Source organism: Penaeus monodon, chromosome 41 (genome assembly GCF_015228065.2).
Source record: "Penaeus monodon isolate SGIC_2016 chromosome 41, NSTDA_Pmon_1, whole genome shotgun sequence".
In the NCBI taxonomy this organism is placed as follows: domain Eukaryota; kingdom Metazoa; phylum Arthropoda; class Malacostraca; order Decapoda; family Penaeidae; genus Penaeus; species Penaeus monodon.
The window spans coordinates 14,174,150-14,176,649 of NC_051426.1; the positions used below are offsets into that span (position 1 = coordinate 14,174,150).

Genomic DNA, 2,500 nt, shown 5'->3' on the forward strand with positions numbered 1-2,500 from the left:
CTTCCCCCCCCCACCCCTCCACTTCCCTCCCGAGGTGTGGAGTGTGAAGTGTGAATTATAAAGGGTCCATTTACTGGCTCATCCCCGTTAGGCAGAACCTGGATCATCGTCCTGGGGGTACAGAGGGAGGGGGGGGGGAGTGGAGGGAAGGTACAGAGGGGGAGGGGGAGAGTCGAGAGGGGGAGGGGGTTATAGAAGGGTGAGGGAGAGTCGAGAGGGGGAGGGGGAGAGTCGAGAGGGGGAGGGGGAGAGGGAGAGTCGAGAGGGGGAGGGCGTTATAGAAGGGGGAGGGAGAGTCGAGAAGGGGAGAGGGAGAGTCGAGAGGGGGAGAGGAGAGTCGAGAGGGGGAGAGGGAGAGTCGAGAGGGGGAGGGGGAGAGTCGAGAGGGGGAGGGGTAGAAGGGAGAGAGAGAGAGAGTAGAGAAGGGGTATAGAAGGGAGAGGTGAAAGGGGAAGAAGAGAGAAGGAGAGGAGAGAGTGGGGTGGGTGGGGAGATGGGAGGGTAAAAAGAGTGAGGCAAGCGGGGGTAGGGGAAGGTAAATAAAACAGCAAAAGAGGGGGTTAACATGGGTGGTGGGGTGGTGGGGGGGCAAGCAGAAATACTGACACGGAACAAGTTTATTTGGTCTAAGAATTGTACAAATGTGTTCTTACAAGAGAATGTATAGACCGAATGCCATCTTAAAGCGGGGGGGGGGAGGGGGGGAGAGGTTGAGGTAAAAGGGAGGAAGGGGAAGGGAAAGGGAGTGGGGGAGGGAAAAGGAGGGGGCAATGGGAAAAAAAGGTAGAGGAAGGGGAGTAAAGAATTAAATAAATAAATAAATAAATAAATAAAATGTATATGTGTGTGTGTGTGTGTGTGTGTGTGTGTGTGTGTGTGTGTGTGTGTGTGTGTGTGTGTGTGTGTGTGTGTGTGTGTGTGTGTGCGTGTGCGTGTGTGACAAAGTAAAAGACAAACAGAAAGAAAAAAGAAAAGGACTGAGAGAGAGACGCAGAGACGGACACACCAAATGCGCCACAGACACAGACAAAACCAGACGAAGCTCACACAGACAGAACACTACCAATCGGAGGTCAAAGACACCGACACAGGGAGACAAAAGACAGAAAGTCAGACAGACAGACAGAGAGGAGACAGACACAGATAAACAGACAGACAAGGGACAGGCAGGCAGGCAGGCAGGCAGAGACAGACAGACAGACAGACAGACAGACAGACAGACAGACAGACACACACGCACACACACACACACACACACACACACACACACACACACACACACACACACACACACACACACACACACACACACACACACACACACACACACACAGACCGGACGAGCTAACGGCCGCTAGCCAGTCATGCTCCGCCAATCGAGCCGGTTCCTTCGAGCAGGAAATTCGGTATCGCTAAGGCACGGGGGGGGGGGGGGGGGGGAGAATAGGGGGAGGTAGGGGTAAAGGAAGGAGAGGAGGGGTTTAAGTGTGTGTGTGTGTGTGTGTGTGTGTGTATGTACATATATATATATATATATATATATATATATATATATATATATATATATATACATATATATATATTTATATATATATATATATATATATATATATATATATATATGTACATACACACACACACACACACACACACACACACACACACACACACACACACACACACACACACACACACACACACACACACACACACACACACACACAATAAAATACTGCACTGGCTACACACAACAAAATGCAGACAAAGAAAACAATACATAAACAAAAAAGAAAAAAATATATATAACCCCTGGAAGTCCAATCCCAACAACAAAAGAACCACCACCACCCAAAAAAAAAAACATATAAACAAAAACAAAACAAAAAACGAAAAAAAAAATCGAGAAAAAAAAACCAAAAACGGCCGGACTCACCTGGATGGCGATGATGGAGCGCGCGTGTTCGTGGACCAAGTAGGTAAAGGGCCCCGGAACAGACACCTGGAAGTCCATCACACCACCGCACCTGGGGAGGAAAGGGGGGGGTCAGATGGGGGTGAGATGGGGAGGAAAGAAGGGGTGGACATGCGGGGGGTGAGCTGTATACTTGAGTATATATTTTTTTTTCTTTCTCTTTCTCTTTTGTTTTGTGTGCGCGTGGAGTAAGGACGGGGAGAAAAAGAGGGAGGAGTGGGGGAGGAGAGAGGGAGAGAAGGAGAGAGGGAGAGAGGGTGAGAGGAAGACGGGGAAAGGAGGAAAATTCGAAGGGGCGACGGAGACAGGCAGACAGCAGAAGTACCAGACATGCTGAGCCAGAGGCGTGGATCCTCAGCGATAAAGCCGATAAGATCAGTCCGAGGTGGCAGAGATAGCACACCACCGTCCATACCACACACCACCTGACACGGACAACAGAACACTCGATAAAGCACAATTAATATACCACACTCAATATACACTGAATATACCACATTGCAATCACCACTCACTATGCCATCGCTC

At 49.4% G+C, this 2,500-nt stretch overlaps 1 protein-coding gene across 2 annotated transcripts in view; it reads right to left on the reverse strand.

Moving 5' to 3' along the window:
* Positions 1–2,500, reverse strand: part of LOC119598519 — a 93,413-nt gene that overhangs the window by 27,870 nt on the left and 63,043 nt on the right. For both annotated transcript variants that reach the window (XM_037948146.1, XM_037948145.1), the window contains exon 3: positions 1,934–2,024. In XM_037948146.1, coding sequence (XP_037804074.1) covers positions 1,934–2,011 — 78 coding nt within the window. In that variant the 5' untranslated portion in view covers positions 2,012–2,024. The remainder of the gene's footprint in view (positions 1–1,933; positions 2,025–2,500) is intronic.